The sequence below is a fragment of the Aulonocara stuartgranti genome (assembly GCF_965226115.1).
Source record: "Aulonocara stuartgranti genome assembly, chromosome: 8".
Taxonomy (NCBI): domain Eukaryota; kingdom Metazoa; phylum Chordata; class Actinopteri; order Cichliformes; family Cichlidae; genus Aulonocara; species Aulonocara stuartgranti.
The window spans coordinates 18,038,462-18,056,717 of NC_138959.1; the positions used below are offsets into that span (position 1 = coordinate 18,038,462).

At 40.6% G+C, this 18,256-nt stretch overlaps 1 protein-coding gene across 1 annotated transcript in view; it reads left to right on the forward strand.

Moving 5' to 3' along the window:
• ankfn1b (ankyrin repeat and fibronectin type III domain containing 1b) overlaps positions 1 to 18,256 on the forward strand; it is a 173,129-nt gene that overhangs the window by 5,185 nt on the left and 149,688 nt on the right. The window contains exon 2 of the mRNA XM_082544503.1: positions 341 to 433. Within this exon, the coding sequence (XP_082400629.1) occupies positions 417 to 433 (17 nt within the window). The 5' untranslated portion in view covers positions 341 to 416. The remainder of the gene's footprint in view (positions 1 to 340; positions 434 to 18,256) is intronic.

Genomic DNA, 18,256 nt, shown 5'->3' on the forward strand with positions numbered 1-18,256 from the left:
ACACCTCAAGATCTCACTGGGCTTGAGAGGCCCTTAAAAAAACACGGAGAGGTTGACAGATACAGAGGACATGCAAACTACAAGACCGATAGCTTGAAGGAAAAAATCACCTTCAGCTTTAAAATGAATGATGATTTTGATGTATGACTTAAAGATAGGCCCACATGTGCTTGTTCAGCATTTCCCTCTGTTTTACATTGTTTACAGTGTGCTGCTGACCTCAGCTTCCTAACTGGGAAAACAAAGGAATTTCACCCTACTGTAAAAATAACTGTCGATAAATACAGGCCTTTTCTTCTAATGCACTTTCGGAATAACACACTTGTTTCTCTGCTTCCAGGAAATAAACAAGTGGGTGTAAAAAGGAGGACTACAAATCCCCACCTGGGGAGCCACTGGAGCCTCAGGGTGCTGGAATGGAGCAACTCATAGAGTAAGACAGATCATGTCTTTCTTTATCTTATTTGACAGCTTGTTTTACACAGATTGCTGACATGCTTTATTGTGTTTACTAAATGAACGTCCTGTCTCTATTTTGGTGCTTCCTGGAACTGTTGTTGCCCAAGCTTCAGCTGCATGCATGGCATTGTGTTTGGCGGTGTATAGCTATACTGCATCTACTAAGAGATTACATCAGCTCACCAAGCATTTTGGGAACTGTAAATAAGATGCCTTAATAAGAAACTTCAGGGGCCAAATGTTTCAAAGACTTTGATTTAAGGATATTTATAAGTGATTAAACAGTGGTGACATCTAAACACATCTTTTGTCTTTCTGCATGTTTTGGATATTTTGGTGAGGCAGGTTGTTGTGGTGCATGTCTGTGCATTTAGAAATCTTGTTATTTTCTATTCTTAGCTAAACAGAACTCATCATCGTCCAGCATGCGAAAGGTTGGCTCTTTGATTTGATGGAGGCAGTTCTGCGAAAGTGAGGGTTGGATAAACAATCTTGCAAGGCTCTCTGAACCAAAGAGGGCAGGCAATACAAAGCAACCCACATATAACATGAATACACTTGGGAGCAGTCGCATCTCGAATTCAATGAAGGCGCGCCATTATTCGTAAACTCTGTGGCTACGTTTCCTCTTTGAACAGCGAGTCAGCAGAAAGTTTAAAAAAGCCTGGAAAGGATGGTGCAGAAGAGCAGTAACCACACCATCTGAATGTTGTTGGGGGATGGGCAGGTGATTTATCTGACCCTAAATGCCTTTTGTCCACTTTGCGAATGCAAAAACTCTTAGTTCAGCGTCATGCCATCTAGCTCAGACTCAGCTTTTATAATGTGCTGTTATCCTCTGAAAACCTGCTTTCCTTCATTCAACGCACAGTAGTTTCCTCTGCAAACATGTGCGGTTCTCGTCTTGTCAACGCTGCTGTAGCTGGGCAGAGTGTGATAAGAGCCATGGGAGTTCTATCTTCACTCCTCAGCTCATTCTGCAGATAGCTGAAACAGGATTGGCATTGTGTTTCTGGGCTGTGTGCACATACAGTAAGCGCTGTGTGTGTGTGTGTGTGTGTGTGTGTGTGTGTGTGTGTGTGTGTGTGTGAATCACACGATCCATGGTGGGATTTCATTATACATATCTTTCACCGGCATGGACGCAGGATGTATAATTCATACCTGTGACTGGGCCTAGAAAGGGATGCGTGCCTGCTTGCTTTCCCTTCAGCTCCCTACACTCCAACCTGTCAAGTGAGACCATTCATTTACAGTAACCAAGTGTCAGCCCTACTCGTGTCTCATATTGAGTCAGTGATTGTTGAATCAGCCCTCCTCCCTTTCTGACACCTATGACTCCCATGCCAGGATGACTAGCTTTCTCTTAATGATTAGATTACGTCACCGACCTGCTGCTGCACCATGCCAAACTATGAAGTGACAAAGAAGGGCTCCTGATTTGCGCAACTTCGCACTCCCTGGCTTGTGACTCATTGGTGAGTCATGGCAACAGGCAAGGGGGCTATAAACGCACCCCCATGCATGTTCACACACATACACTCAAGCTTGTACACATGGTTCTGACAGCAAATACTTTCTCTGTTGTTCCCGATAGTGTGTGTGTGTGTGTGTGTGTGTGTGTTTGGTCTTGCGTGAATGCACCCAAAGACACCATATTTCTGTCCTTCCACTCTATCGTTGTGCCTGAGTACAGAGAAACACACAACATTATTTATTATAATCATCACCGGTGTAATAGAGTTTGTGTTTTCCAGATAAAGCGGAGTCAGTAATTGTTTGACACTCGGCGCATTCCAATTAATGTTTTGTTGACTCAGTCTTGATAAGATAAGGCCAAGCATAATAATGAAAACTTGTTATATTTGTGGTTATTTAGATTTAGGTACTCAACCAACAGAGGGCGATGCAACCATTTACCATGAGGAATTAATCCTATTAGCGTTTCTTTGTGTGAATTCATTTGGCAAGTCCCATTTTTAATCTAATTATACAATAAGCCTTTTAAGAAAAGATGTTTGTTAGTTGATTGATGTTGCCAGTTTATTGATTAACTCATCAGTATTCTATATTTCAAATATTGGAGTTTGGGAGAGTGGGCGATAATGGCCTTTCCATTTTAATGCCTCATAACATTTCCTCTGTCTTCATGTAGTTTTGAATTCCTAAGAGGCTTACTTTTTCATTTGTATATTTGCTCTAACAAAATGCCTGGAACATTGATATCTGAGATCACTTAGATGTTTCCTGAACAAGTGTGGTTTAATATTAGATTGCACTGTTTAATATCCCATGACATAGCCTGTCGCTGGTTCACACCTAATTGCAGGTGTTAGCGCTCCTAAACTGTCTTAAAATTGTTTTGTCACAGTAGTATTAGTACTGTGCTAAAGTCTTGAGGCATCCTTCATTTCTTTATATTTTGCTTCCAAGAAGCCAGACTTTCTTATCATAGTTCCAGCTTTTGTGAAGGTCCCGACCTTGTACCTGACCATTTCCAGAGGACTTAAAAATGGCTTGTGAATCATTGAGGCATAACAATGCAACACTTTCTTTCTACTTTCAATGACTAAAAGAAAAGGCCAAAGATAATGCAGTTTGACTGTAGGGATGCCACAAATGATTATTTTGATAGTCGACTAGTCACCGATTATTTTTGCGATTAGTCGACTAATCAGATCATGCATCCATTGGACGTAAAACGTACAGCTTATTGCACCAGCATGCACCTGCTCTTATATGACTATCATTAGCTTACAGCTTTAAGTGCTTAAGGTACGTGCTGACTAAAAATAAAGACAAGATCATAGTTTATTACATTTTAATGAAATTTGCAGATTGTTTCGGTGGAGTTTAATAAACTCAGCTGTCTGCTCCTTGCTATCTGAGATATAACAGGACACGAGTATATTCTCGAGCATCTCACACTTCTGATAATCAGTTGTCTGCTTGACATTTATTCAGCTGTGTAAAAACTATAACTTTAATCTCAGCCAAACTGATTTACTAAGGAACAAAGAATATACTGAAATAAGCCAAACAATAACATTTTTAAGTTATCTAAGTGACTTATACATCATGTTTAACCTGAGTAGTGAAAGACGGCGGTGGGTTTGAAAACGATTTGCCGGGAGTCCGGTGTTCTCACCGGCTCTAGTGAGCCTTGAACCCCCGCTAGCTAACGAGCTGGTGGGTAACAGACGTCTCCGAAAGTGCTTTTGAAAACATGTGGTGTCTTGATAAACCAAGCAGATATCTGAAGTTTACACAGCTACATTCTCGCCTGAAAATATGTTAAACGTTTATTTTGTGACCCAGAAAGAATAATAAGAGTAATATTAAAACTAACTAGCTGCCGCTATTGTTGGAAACTGAGCAGGGCCGCGCTATGAATTCTTTGATAGGTTGGGCCACGAAGTATACACCCGACCCATCCTTCAAATCTGGGGAAATGAAGGGCGCATTTGTCGGCCGCATTTGTCGGAGTCTTCAAATTTGGACAGTCTTCATCGTGTCGCTGTAACGTAATCGGCCTACAAATGCAGGCACAGGAGGATGCTGTTCCTGAATTTGGACACAGCTACGATACCGGACACTACTTCTTCTTCTTCGGGGCTTAACGGCAGCTGGCATCCTTGTACATGCAGTGCTGCCATCTTCTGTTTCAGTCCGTTATTACACTCTTAAACCCTACTACTTATTCCTTCCGTCTTTTGGGATCTTACAAAGCTTCAAACGAGGAATGTGAGGAAAACAGGCAAGTGGAGGATAAAAGAAGATGTGGAAGGCCTAAAAACAACCTACAGTAGATGAACAGTATCTGAAATTCATGTTCTTAAGAAATAGAAAATCCATCAAAAAAGTATTGAGAGGTGTATCTGGCACTACAATTGATCCATCTACTGTTCACTAAAGCCTCATCAGAAATGATCTCAGTGGAAGGGTAGCTGTCAAGAAGCCATGTTTAAGAATGGGAAACATGGAGAAAAGGTTGAGGTATGCCAAATTACACAAAATTGGACTGAAAATCAGTGGCAAAAGGTCTACTGAAGTGACCTTGTCGTCAAAATGTACGAGGTCAGAAGTGGTGTCCAACATTAAGTGTCTACAGCCTTCTGTAAAACAGAAGGTGGAGGCTCTGTCATGGTTTGGGACTAGATTTTAGGCCGTGGTGTTGGGAATCTTGTCAAAATTTATGGAGTTATGAAAGCAGAAAAGTACCATCAGATTGTCTGATTAGCAGCACCATTTTTAGCATGACAGTGATCCCAAACAGACTGCCATTGCAGTAAAAACATATCTGGATATGTCGTGGAACACTATCAATCATGGTTTGCACAACCTCAACATGACCTCAACATATTTGAGGAAGTGAAGGATCATCTTGACAGAGAACAGAAAAAAAGGCAGCCAACATCCACAGAAGAGCTTTGAATGTCCTTCAAGAAGGCGGGAGAACCATTCCTGATGACTACTTAAAGAAATTACAAGAAAGTTTGCCTAAGTGAATTCAGTCTGTGTTGCAGCATATAAGTGGTCATACCAAATATTGACTTTCGTTTGAATTGTCCAAACGTTTTGCTTATATACTTCCATGTATGTTTGCACAAGACAGGAAGAGCCTGGTTACCTATTTTGGAGCAACACTACTTAAGAAATAAGGAAAAGAAGACTAGTCAGCAGTAGGTCAAATACATAGATTTGGCATGGTTCTTTTAAATACATAAAAAACAAGAATAATCTGTTTAAGGAAACATTTAGGCCAGACAAAATTGTCTAGATAAATGTACAGTGATTTTATTTTACATTGTGTATATCTTGTCCTGCCAAAAATAGCTTTGACCCCTCTGGGTATTAACCTAGGAGAGCATCGTGGTCTTGGACCATCTTGATGCTGGCAGCAGGGTCTGCAGATTGGATTTGTTAAAATGCTCCATCTGATTGGCTTGTAGAGGAGCGTTGAAACTGAGTCAGTGCCCTGGCCTGTTTGTCGTGTTCCTTGTGCTCGTCATGATTACATTTTGCGGTGTGGCAGGGCACAGTGACCAACTGTAGAGGTCTTTGCTTTAAATAAGTGCCAAGTTTGGACTGCAGTACTCTTGTTGTTGGTACATGTAAAAATGACAACCATATAAATGCATGTACCCAAGGCTTTCCAGCAGAATAATGCATTATGACAAGAGGATCAATACTATTTACTTCATTTGCCAATGTGTCTAATCTTACTATTTGTCATCATCATCACGTTGACGGGGACGTCATGTAACTGATTATAGCAGTTAGGGTCATTCTTCACTGGACTGTTTATCTTGAGTAAGTACATTTTTTATCTAGAAAATGACATGAAATCATTTGAAGAGCTTAATCCAGGGTTTAAATGTGACTTATGTCTTGGGCAAAAGAAAAAAAAAAAGGGAAAAAATGATCGCAGAAGGTGCAGCAGTGTTTTAGATGCTTTAATGGGTCATTTGTCTTTGCACACAGCAGAATCATTTGTCTGGAACAGCTGACCAGAGTAAATGTACAGGCTCCTTTTTTAACTGAATTGAATTACCTCCACTGAGAGTAAGCTGGCAGCAATCTGATAAAGAAGTCAGTGTTAAGAAATTGAAGCCTGCTGTCTATTAAGGGGTTCTCATGCCCTATAAAAGTGCTTTAAGGAAAACAAACACCCTAGGCCGATGTCAGAAAGTGGACGCCTGGGAGTCAGGCTCTTCAGAACTGAGGCAGGCAGATGACGAATGTAAAATTAATACATAACTGCTCACAAAGGAGACAGGAGGCTACTGGACGTCTTGTAAAATGTGTATTTCTGCATGAATAACACTAACGTTTAGTAGCTCTTTATGCTTTTATGTTACAGTGGGTTTTATTTGTTTTTTGCGAATGAACAGATAACTATGAAGCTTAGTAGAAGATTCAAGATATTTATTTCCTAAACTCTACTGTGATGAGCTGAGCAAATACTTTTTGTCACTGGGGAAATATAACTGGCTCTAACTGGGCCATTCAGGACTACTCTGTCACACAGAAGCAGTGCTGGCTGCACAGACAAACTGGTGCTGGTACTTATGGCCTTTGCACTGCTTTATTTATGTGAATTGTTTTTGATGATGATGATTTATGGGTTCCAGCTCTCGGTACTCACTTAGTTAAGCTCTACAAAAAATAAAGCGTTACCCTACCACACACCCCCTCTTACTTGGTGCAAAATACACAGCCTTACTGTGAAGTGAAAGCTGAGACGCGTCACTGGCAAAGTGGCTGCTGTCTGAGGGAATATTTTAGCTGTCTTGTTGAGTTCAGGATTTATTAGGCCTAATGGCGTTGACGTCAGATCAGCATGCTTGTTTTTTGTCTTAGCTGCCGTGTTTCTTTCTTTGATCTTTGTCACAACTAAACAACTTGAGGTGCCTGTTTACGTTGTGCTCATCTCTATGCATCATGCTGAGTGGAAGTGTGCTGCATGCATTCGGGCTGAGAAGATGGATTACTGCTGCCTCGCAGGGAGCGACTGTGTTTGTGCGTCCTATCTGTCCATGTGTAAGCCGCTGGGTGTGATTCTCCAAGGACGTGCGAACAACATACCCGGGAGGTCTCATGCCTGTGTTCTTAAGACAGACACGATCTCAGTACCCTGTCAACCCCTGCTGCAAACACTCCCATGTGCACACGCTTAAACAGTAATGCATCAGCGCCCCCCTTTGATTCCCGGTTGTCCTTTTCTGTTATTGTACCTTGAAGTGGAGTTTTGACACCAAACATGGCTCGCTTGTCCCCAGAAATTCTGAGTGTGTTTTTGGTTTGGGTTATTGCGAACGCCAATGGAAGAGCACTCGCTGCACATCGAACACCCCACCTCCACATGTGCACTCGCACACACAAATAGATACAGCAGTGGCAGCCTAATCATTCTTCAGACAATGAAGGCAACGAGGAAGCGCACTCAGCGGAGTGCATATCCCACTGAACTGCCGCATAATGAATCATGAAGGGGAGTCAGCTGGACATCAGACATGAGCAAAAACAGAAGCAGTGGTCAGCTTCCATCTAAACAAAGACTGTGTGTGTGTGTATGTGAGGATGTCTGAAGTGTTTATGTGTCGTTAAAAAAGGACAGCAGTGAACATACTTAGCTGCTGTGTGAATGTGAGTTACTTGACTGAAAGAAAAGTAACTCACAAAAAGCTATAGAGTCCTCTAGGGGTTTCTGACTCAGAAGAGTATTGAATTTTGCATGAAGAGTGTTAGAAGTCATGTCTTACAATAGGACATGTCCAGGATGTAGCCTGCCTCTTTCCTATCCCAGTCAGCTGAGATAAACTCCAGCTGCCTCTGTGACACTGAACTGGATAAGCGGTTAAGAAAATGGGTAGATGGGTATCATACAGTAGAAGGGAAATTTCTGCCTATTGCTGCTGTGTTTGTGTTGCTGTGGCAGTACACATGTCTTAAGATTGAAGTTCTACACAAGTTAGCAAAAGACAAGCTTAAAGGTTTTAGGTGAGCACAAAAAGCCTTCCATTTTAAGCACATGAAGTGAAGTATTAGAACCAGAATAATTATTTTTTGGAGGGGTATTTTCAGTGGTTTAGAAAAAAATAACAGCACAATAATTTTCTTTCATATCTGTTGATATTGATATATGTTACAATATCACAAAATCAATTATGTGTGTGTGTGTGTGTGTGTGTGTGTGTGTGTGTGTGTGTGTGTGTGTGTGTGTGCGCGCGCATCCTTAGTTTGGTTTTGCTACTTGAGTTTTGTAATTCGGAATCCTTATTTTATAGTTTTCTTAACAACTGTTTGTTACTTTGTATTCTTTAGTTTAGTCTAGCCTAACTAGTAGGGCAGGGCAATATGGCCAAAAATATTTATCGCGATATATATTTGAAAATTTGCGATAACAACATACCTGATGATATAATTGACGCGAGACAAAATACTTTACAACTCCACAACTTTGTTAGTACAAAAAAAACCCCATCAATGTATTTTCGCTTAAATAAGCAGCTGTTTTTTATGTGCATCAAAGTTATATAAAAAATTTAACAGTTCAAATGCAAATTACTTGCTGACAGTTTAACCAAAAGGCATTTCCAGTGGAAACTGGCCGACACATCCTGAGCATAACCATATATAATATCCACAAAACTTAGAAAGAGGTTGTACACACACACAATACGGTAATATTATGTTGAAGCACAGTACCTATCACTCCGCGAGGCTCCTGCAGCCGTAATGCTCCGACAATCCATCAAGTGGTGCGGCTTCATAGCTTACGAAAGTCATACTAGAACATTTTTTGACAGATTTTTGAGCGCCGTGTACCACATAAAATCGGTTGGAGGTAAGTAAGCACAACCAGAGTTTATACATAAGGCACACCGGACTATAAGGGGCACTGTCGATTTTTCAGAAAATCAAAAGATTGATTTTAAGTGTACTTTATTTTCTGAAAAACACGGTAATAACGACAGCCCGCTTGCATGCTCTACCAAAAATTGTGCCTTTGTGTGTATCTGATGGATACACCAAAGCCAAACCAGTTCCACACCACTGAAGTTGCGCCATTTTTACAAACCATCCATCCATCCATCCATCCATCCATTCGCTTCCGCTTATCCTTTTCAGGGTCGCGGGGGGCGCTGGAGCCCATCCCAGCTGTCATAGGGCGAGAGGCAGGGTACACCCTGGACGGGACGCCAGTCTGCCGCAGGGCTTTTACAAACCAATTCTGGTTCATCTGTTTCATTCAACGATCCGCTTTCGCCCTTCTCATTCTCTGTCGCCGCCATGCTTTTTCCGCCATCTGCGTATAAAAACAAAGGCACTACGCATGCGTGTTTTACCCATATTCTATCGCGATATTTCATTTTCTTATCATTGCCTAACTGTAGGCAATGATAAGACACGGGTATCATACAGTAGAAGGGAAATTTCTGCCTATTGCTGCTGTGTTTGTGTTGCTGTGGCAGTACACGTCTTAAGATTGAAGTTCTACACAAGTTAGCAAAAGACAAGCTTAAAGGTTTTAGGTGAGCACAAAAAGCCTTCCATTTTAAGCACATGAAGTGAAGTATTACCGGCCATATTACCGGCCATATTACCGGCCATATGGCCGTAGGGCCGTAGGGCTCGGCCATATCGGTGAACGGTATGATATGGCCGAGCCCTACTAACTAGTATCTTTTTATAACTTGTTAAGTCTTTGTGTCTGTATTGGGTGTTCGGGTGTTTTTTGCTATTTTGATAGTCTTGCATCTTTTGCGTCTTACCTTTAGTTATATTTTCCCCTTGTCTCCTCATCTGATTTGGTTGAGCTGTATCTAGTTTCTCAGATGTTTCCTCCTCCTCCGGTTGCCCCCTGTGTCTGTATTTGTGTAGTTATATCAGCCTCAGTTTTCTTTATTCTTTGCCATGATGTCTGTTACATCATGGCAAAGTTGTTCCCTTTTATTGCCTCTTAATTGGTGCTCTGAGATCATCCATCTTCTTCCCAGTGGACCTCCCGTTTTCCGTGATGATAGCTTTGTACCTTTTTTAGTTGTAAAACACTCACCTATCTCTCCATCGCTCTTCACCACTCCATCTCGACACCCTTTCACCAGCAAACACGTGCCGAAACAAAAAGCTGAGGAGAGATAGTGATAAACCATCTCTGTAACAAGATGTTGATGCTACATCAGGCTCCAGTTTGAAACTCAAACTAACAGACAGAAATACCCTCCTTCTGTTTTCTCTCACTTTGAGATGACGATGAATCAGTGTAGCAGCTCCGTACGCGCACATTTATTTTCAGAGTGCAGACATGCGACCACTGGCAACGCGTGTGTGTGTGTGTGTCACAAGTACTGATTATATCTGCTATATGCAAGAGATGCTGACATGAAACTGCAGCAAGGCAGAATAAATTTAATATAAATCTAATACTAACGTGATTTAAAGCAATAATGGGAAAACAAGCCATTTATCACATTTTCTTCACAGTCAAATTAAATGACATCATCATACATCAGCATCGTTGCATTTTGCACACTGAAAATCATAAATTCAAGACAACAATGACTAAAACGCACTTTGACCCAGAATATAGTCCTAATGCAGAGCTCTTACATGCTATCAGGTACTCGGTGTGAACTGAATGAAATTTTGCAGCTATGTAATCAGAGCTGAAGCCTAGATGCTTACAAACAGCTTTACAGGAACTTGTAAAGTCCTTTCAGTCATGTTTCTAACCTGCTGTTATGAAGCTATATCCAGGCTAAATCATGTCAGTGAAGCTCTACCGATAAGTATTGATTTACTTCCTAATCACTAGAGAATAAACGGGGAACCACTTCTGAGATCAGCAGACTTCTAGAGGTGGGGCTGGAATTGTTTTAATCTTCTACTACAGTTCTTTTTACCTTGTCATTTCTACGAACACCTTGAAATTACATGTTTTTGACATCAAGAAGCAGTTTTGACTTGCAACCTGGAAGAGATGTTTCATCAGTAGTTTTACAGGTCAAGGAGAAGAGAAATTCAGAGTCAGCAACCAATACTTACATGGATTCATCTTTTATTTAGACCACCCTCCTAGGGCTAGCTATTCCCTGGATTATAGTGTATCTCCTGGCATTATGCAGACAGGGGTGGGGTGCTGTCATATAGTGAAAGAGAAAAAGATGGATAGATGGGCTAAAATGAGGAAATTATGGAGGCAAAGAAGAGGAGACAGAAGGGCTGTCTAGTTCCTCAGCCTTCAGGCAGAGCATTTCCATTTGTCTTTCTGATGATGGTTAAATTAGAGGAATATGACATTTCACTGTGGTGCGTGTAGGTGTTCCTGCTTTCCAGTGTTGTTGAGTCTGCGTAGGACATCGAAATAAAAAGTTTTAAAGTGGAAATCATGTGCTTTTTCTGCTTTTTCTGCATCTTCTGTCTTGGATCTGTATGTGGTCTGAATTGGGGGATATTCTAAATATGTCCACCTCAGACAGAGCAGTTATTATGTTCGGGGTGGCACAGTGAGAAGCAAAGATGGGTCTTAGTAAGTTACAAAATTCTAAATACTGAACACTGGCAGTGAGTCAACATTTATTTACAAAGTGATAATTAAGACAAATATGTTAAGGAGTGAAAATGAACAAAAGAAGGAAGTGACTAAACTTCAGGGTCTCCTCATGCAGCAAAACAACATACGCAAAACCTAATAAAAAATAAAAGCCCTAAGCTACATAATCAAACTAAAGCGACAGAACCTGCAGGTCTTTGCTACAAAACCACAGAGAAAGTGGTTAATGATAAAATGGTAAACCCAGCTTCCATCGCCTTAAGAGACAGATTTAAACAAATGCAAAGTAACAGGAACTAAACTTTCCAGGTTTGCCCCAAGTCACTTTTAAGTAAGGCATTTCAAATGATGCCAGACAAGCCCAAACTGAATATCAACCCAACACAGAGCCCAGTGGCCAAATGGCAAGGATCACTTGGCAATGGGGCTCTAGATATACAGCCCCTCTAACAAGCAGCTGCTTTTCGTCCGTGGCAGATCTGGAACACAGAAAAAGAAGTCAAAAGGTCGGCATGAGAGTGTAAAATGATAATTCATTGTTCTGTGTTATATGTGTTCAGCTTCCCTGCAGTGTTGGGCCGGTGTGGGAATGCATTTGTAGAGCATTTAAGAAAGTATGCCCTGGATATGACCATCTCAGACACCGCATTCGCTCACACTTGTCAAACCTTTTGCTTTTTCACATTGCCTCATAAAAAGGCAATTGCTGACCATTATTCCTAAAAATATTCAGAGCCTTTGGCTGAATAATCATCTAATTTCTTTGCAGAATCAATCTGACTTAGATCTCTGAGTTAAAACTGATATCGACCAGTATTGAGTTTTCGCAAATCTGTTGGTATTGGCATTTATCGTTGCCAATAAATGAAAAAGAAAAAGAGGAGACGGGGAAAAAAACACCCTTCAGCCATGTTGACATAGTTTGTCCACTAGAGGGCATTCTGCAACTTCCCTGTTGATGACATATTTTAGGAACACTGCAAACCTTTAAAAAAAAAAAAAAAAACTTATCCGAGCAGAGTCCGACAGACAAACAAACAAATACATAAATAACTACAGATAATAAATGTTGTGTTTATGTGTCATTTCTCTGAAAGAAAAAGACAGTTTTTTATTTTGGTTTTTGCGAATAAAACATTACACATTACCAACAGTAATGCGTAAAGTGTAATGTGCTACTTTTTCCAGAAGCTGGTGGCAGTGCTCCATACTCTTTTTGCCTGCTTACTTAGAGCTAGCAGGCCACATGTCTTTGCCAGTCATTTGAACAATTTGGGACCGATTTCAGTTGAATAGTTTCCAGTGAAAATCAAATAGTATTTTTGCTGGTGGGCAGCGTCCAGAGCTGAAGAATAAGATGTTTGACTTCAACAGAACGCAAACAACAAAAAAAATATATGACTGCTTATAAGTACTCTTGACAGAAACAATTTTGTGCCGTCTCTGTATTTTAACAGCTGTTAACAGGCCAGTGTTCGATTAAGCTGTTTGAAAGACCTTCTGGCGAGCACACATATGTATGCATACAAGTAAATGTGAAAGCAAGACAGCAGAGTATTGTAGACAGTATTTCATATCCCTCAATCTTCCCCTTTGCAAAATAGATGCAGAGAGGTAGATGAATTATGTGGTACGCAGCTGCAGCTTGTTCCATACACCCTTGAGCTATGTAGTTAATGTAATACACACACACACACACACACACACACACACACACACACACACACACACACACACACACACACACACACACGCTCAGGCATATTGTCTTTGAATGACACCCCTGAACAAGTTCAGTTCACACAGATTATAATAAATTAGCTCTCGTTCAAAGTTTAAGATTCAGAATTTTGAGGTAGTGAGTTAGTTGACATTCATCCTTTTAAACCTTCCTACTTCTCAGTGTGCACAAAATTACACAGATACCTTTTAAATAGGCAAGAAAAAGAAACGCAAGTGTGCGTGTCACAAAGCATGGTACTAAATACTGGTACTGATTTGTTACCAATGAGTTCTAACTTAAACACATCGTAATCTGTGATTTCTTTTATGAACCTCCTTTAAATGTTCATGTGGACTGGCATCAGCACCCTGCTGGGAGCTGCACTTTCTAAACATCCGTGCCAACAAATTTTATATCTGTTTGCTGTCCATCATGCACATTGTGCACACTTTGTAGCATCCAGTCACTCTCTTTGGAGCATTGTTAAAGCTGGACACGTTGCCAATCCATAACAAGATGATACCTACCACACTCACATCCAGCCCTGCGGCTAATTCAGAATCACCCGTTAGCCTAACATGCAAGTGTTTGGACTGTGGGAGGAAGCTGGAGTAACCGATGGGAACAAACTGCAAAATAGAAAACCCCGACCACGACCAGAAGCTTTTGACCCAGAGAGTTTTCGCTGAGAGAGAACGGTGCAAACTACTGCATCACCGAAGCTGAAATGAAGGGGAGGCGATGGAAAAAAGGAGCTTATATCTTTTGGATGTCCTGGGGCAGCTTTGCAGGGCCCTTAATGATGACTCATAAAGATGGTGGCAGTGTTCATCCTTGGCGTGTAGTGTGTGTGAGCGTGTGTCTTTCTGTGCAGAGTGCTTATCATTCCAGAGACTATCAAAGATTCAACTGGTGTGCTCCAGAATGACGGCGTTCGTTTTACTGCAAATGGCTTCTGTGTGTGTTTCTTATGAATGGTGCTGTCTGACTGATCCCAGTAGGGGAAGCTTCAGAGTGCTGCTGCAGTAATTACAGGAAGAAGCTTTCTTAAACTGTCTCTCACTTTCTCTGTGGCTGTTTCTCTCTTGCCAAATGAGCTGGCGGGGAGGAATGATGTATCAAGGTGTCTGAACTCAAGCACACTATGAATATTTCAGTGTGTCATAAGTCACTATTGATTACATTGTTGCATTTTATGCCTCATTTGCTACACCATTTTTGATTTATGAGCAATACATATATGTGCATATATATATATATATATATATATATATATATATATATATATATATATATATATATATATATATATATATATATGTCAAATACATTTATTTCTTTTAAAAAAAGAGTGACCAAAGGGCCAAGTTAGAGTATGTACTGAGCATGCCCATCGCTGGAGGGACTCACTTCAGTTGCCGACGACTGTTCTTTATAGCTGGTCTGTGAAAGCAGGCACACTTCTTCCATAAATGCACATAAACTCACTCTTTATGAAAATCAGATTTCTCTGAGAATATGTACAGAATAAAACCTGTAGGGAGTAATGTAGTTCACACTTTGCCCCAACAGCTAAATAGACCTATGTATTTTTAATCGTAATTAAAAGTTTGAGATGACCTCATAACCATTTTAGTTCAATGAAAGCAACTTTTGCAAGCCAAGTATTGTGTTCCCAAATGGATATAGTTAAAGTGAGCATGTTTTTATGTTTGAATGAAAATAGCCCTAAAAAACAGCATTGCATGACTTATTCATCAGCCAAAGCCATTTCAGAGCCAAACGCAGACTAAAGCTGTCAATAGTTGGAGCTCAGCTCTTCCTCACTGTGGTGGTAAATTCTCCTTAGAGGCTTGGAGTTTCCCTCAATCCTTTGAGCTCTTTATTTCACTGTCTCTGCGGCTCAAACTCTTTCCTGTTCTCTCTTTTCTCTCTATTGCTATTTAGCTCGAGCGTACACAATCATCATCCAAAATTTTTATTTTTCTGCTAAATACTGTAGGCATTTATGTGTCTGCAAATCGATTCACTATTCATAAAACCATATCAAAATTACATTGGTAAATATTTAATTAAATGGAATTCAGCCTTATGAGCATAGAGACAGAGCCTAATTAAAACCCACCCAGTGATTAAAAGTTTCATTTTAAACAATGCAGAATCATTTTTGTTTTAAACGGAGCAAAATGGGAAGAATGAGGGACCTCAATGAATCACTCAGATAAAATTTATGTTATTAAATGATCAGGTGTCAAACGTGTAGCATGTGATGGGGGACACTGACTTGTAGCCAAACTATATGGATCCGCCCTTCCCCCGGTTCAAATCACAGACAAACAGGATCCCACAGTTGTTTATGTTTTTAAACCCATTTTGCATAGAGAGGCATTTTTTGAAAAATGTATTGATAGTAATATTGAATGTTATTACACAGGAAACTACACCTAAAATAATCACACCGTGACGCCTCTGCCTTTCTAAATGGAGGGACAGTAACTGCGTGTGTATATGTAAGTGTGTAAAAACTCAAGATAGTCAGATTAACAGTATTTTGTCTCTATCTGCCATTGCAGAAATTCATCTCATGTAAACAATAACGTGGCGCACATCGTGACGTAAAAAAAAGGCACATACCTTTGGCGTTGTGTGACAAACTCTGCATTCCTCGTCCACGCGTAAACGCAAAAACAGAGTTCTAAAAAATCTCAGTTTTCAGTGATTCGAAACGCTGTTTACGTGTGGCGCATAGAAATAGCTGCGTTTTCAAAAATACCCGTGTAGGTGTGGACGTAGCATAAAAGAGTTAGTGTATTTTATTACTACCTGTAATTTATTGCAGTTTACTTTTATTTGTTTAATTGCTTACTACATGTTTGAGGTGTGAAATAAACCGCTTGAAAACAAAATATGGGTGTGTGTGGTTGGAGTTGGGTAGAGGCGCTACTCCTTCTTGTTGTGGTTCTTGCTGTTGATTGGGGTGCCTTCTGAACTCTCTATATGGAGTTTTTTCAGACACACCCAACTGGGAGGAGACCCGGGGGTGGATCCAGAACTTTGCTGGAGAGATTAAATGTCTTGTCTGGCCTGGGAGTGGCTTGGGATCACCCTGGAAAGCATTGCTGGGAAAAAGGATGCTTGGAATATCCTGCTTGGCCTGCTGTCAGTGCAAATGGAATCCGGGCAAGTGGAAGAAAATGAGCGAAGAAATATATTCTTCTGTTAGTTCTGCAGAAATGTCATTGTGTCTCTTCCAATTATGGGTTCAAATCTCTGGAAACACTAACAAATAACATTTTTGTTGTTGTTACATAAAACTCCCGAATTGACTTTCAAAATGCGTATGCTCCCATCACAGGGATTTTATTACAGAATAACATTTTGTCATCAGCAAAGAGGTGAAATTTACATCCTTTAAAGCTCATCGGCGTCTTTTTTGTCAGTGTTCTCTGTGTCTCTCTGACATTTGAACTCAAATATTAGCATGCCTGCTGGGCAATACAGCCAGACCACGCTGTTTCTCAGATCAATGGGTTGTTGCGGGAGGGGTAGTGTAGATCATAACAGAGAAGCATGGAATGAAGAGAATTTTTCAGAGAGACGGAGACAGGGGAGACCGATCAATAAGCCGAACTCTTCAGCAGAGGAACCTGCAAGCACACAGCCCACACCTTTCACACAACATTAACTTCAGTGTGGAATCACACATCATGCACATGCACACATATACACACACACATGACTTCAGAGGGCATTACACTGACTTTCATTCATTTCTTGGAGATTTACTCCAGGACCCTTAGATCCCCATGACGTAATATGTACCAAAAACACAGACATGCCTTTGAAGACAAATTCTTTTACTTGGACTAATACAAAATCCTGTGGTGCAATTATTCCGATTTTATTAATGCAACTTTGTGCAACGATTAGACTCGTGGTTTTCTCTCAGCAGTTTTGTGGGCTAGTGCTTGCACTAGCTAACTAGATTGTCTAGCAAGGTGCATCAACAATGCAATACTAAATAGGATGCTAATTCCAGTCAGGAAGAAACAACCAATTGTAGTTGCTGAAGAAACTGAAATATGCCTCTAATCATGCATAACATTAATATTTACAGTGTTTCCGATGTAAAAACTGTTTAGCTGTTCAGTTTAGCAATGGACAATCCCCTTACTTTAAGACCGCCTCTGGTATCATTTTTCCTGAGAAGTTGCTGTTTTAACTCTCTAAGAGGACATAGGGGTGAAAGATACCTCTGTTGGAACCTGTAGTAAAGGGTTCTTAAGAACTTGTCAAAGGGGGAGAGTAGAACAGAAACTACCGTTACTAATGACCTGGCGTCCAAACTGCAGGATGAGAGGCTCAGTGGAGAAGCAGCTGATTATTGCAGTGTTGGTTATTTGTGCCCATGCCGTCCATTACCTGTAAATGTCATGGGCATACTTTAGAGCCCGCTGGATCAGGAAAAGATGCAAATGAGCGAGTTTTATGGTTGAGGTAGAAACAATGAGGTCACAATCACATGTTTGGAGATAAAAATGAAAAATGTAGTCAGGGTGAGACAGTGAATAGACAGAGTAGGTAGCTGTCAGGATGTGTGGGAGGGAGACACACATATATACACAGTGAATCACAAAAAGGCACTTCACAAATAGCCCTCACTCCATACCTCTTTTTCATCCATCCTCATATTTTTTTTTCTTGCTGCACTTGCCTTATTGTCCCTGTCATCCTGCTATTGTCTTTAATTTTCTCAATATATGTGTCCACCAGCTGGTGGTCCTAGCTAAATCTGCTTCCATTTCATTACTGGTAAGAAAAAAAAAATCAGGGTTGAAGACACTCAGCTGCAAATAATTGAAAGACAAACAATTGGAGAAAGTTATCATGGTGGAGCAGGTGCACTTTAGGTTGAATCCGAGTGTGTGTGTGTGTGTGTGTGTCCGCGACAAAGGGAGAGAAACAGGGGTGGAAAAGAAGAGAGAGATCGAAGCTGGAGACAGAGTGATGAACCC